Source organism: Penaeus monodon, chromosome 28 (assembly GCF_015228065.2).
Source record: "Penaeus monodon isolate SGIC_2016 chromosome 28, NSTDA_Pmon_1, whole genome shotgun sequence".
In the NCBI taxonomy this organism is placed as follows: Eukaryota; Metazoa; Arthropoda; class Malacostraca; order Decapoda; family Penaeidae; genus Penaeus; species Penaeus monodon.
The window spans coordinates 27683411-27683784 of NC_051413.1; the positions used below are offsets into that span (position 1 = coordinate 27683411).

At 38.0% G+C, this 374-nt stretch overlaps 1 protein-coding gene across 1 annotated transcript in view; it reads right to left on the reverse strand.

Annotated features, from left to right (window-relative positions):
• Positions 1 to 374, reverse strand: part of LOC119591457 (beta-ureidopropionase-like) — an 8502-nt gene that overhangs the window by 5889 nt on the left and 2239 nt on the right. The window contains exon 2 of the mRNA XM_037940194.1: positions 143 to 284. Coding sequence (XP_037796122.1) covers positions 143 to 243 — 101 coding nt within the window. The 5' untranslated portion in view covers positions 244 to 284. The remainder of the gene's footprint in view (positions 1 to 142; positions 285 to 374) is intronic.

Genomic DNA, 374 nt, shown 5'->3' on the forward strand with positions numbered 1-374 from the left:
AAACAGAGATAATGTGTGAGTGTGACAGCATGTGTTAATATGATTTACATTTTTCAAAAGCAATAACAGATCTGAAAGCAAGTTTTCCTGCAAGACTAAAATCAGCTACCATTGTAAATGTAAAAATGCCACAGCGTCTTACGGGAGTTCCTTCCCATACAGGATCCTCTTCACTTCCTTCAGCTCCTGCTCGGGAATATTTTTCTCCAGACATTCCTCGACACTTGAAAACTGCCCTGCCATTACTGTAGATTGTCTTTAGATTCAAATGTGCGCAAACACAGCTGTAGGGGGTAGAGTAAATTATTACTGATATTTTCTCTCAATGATCCAGTATGATACATTAGTTAAATAATTTATCATGGGGTTTCTGC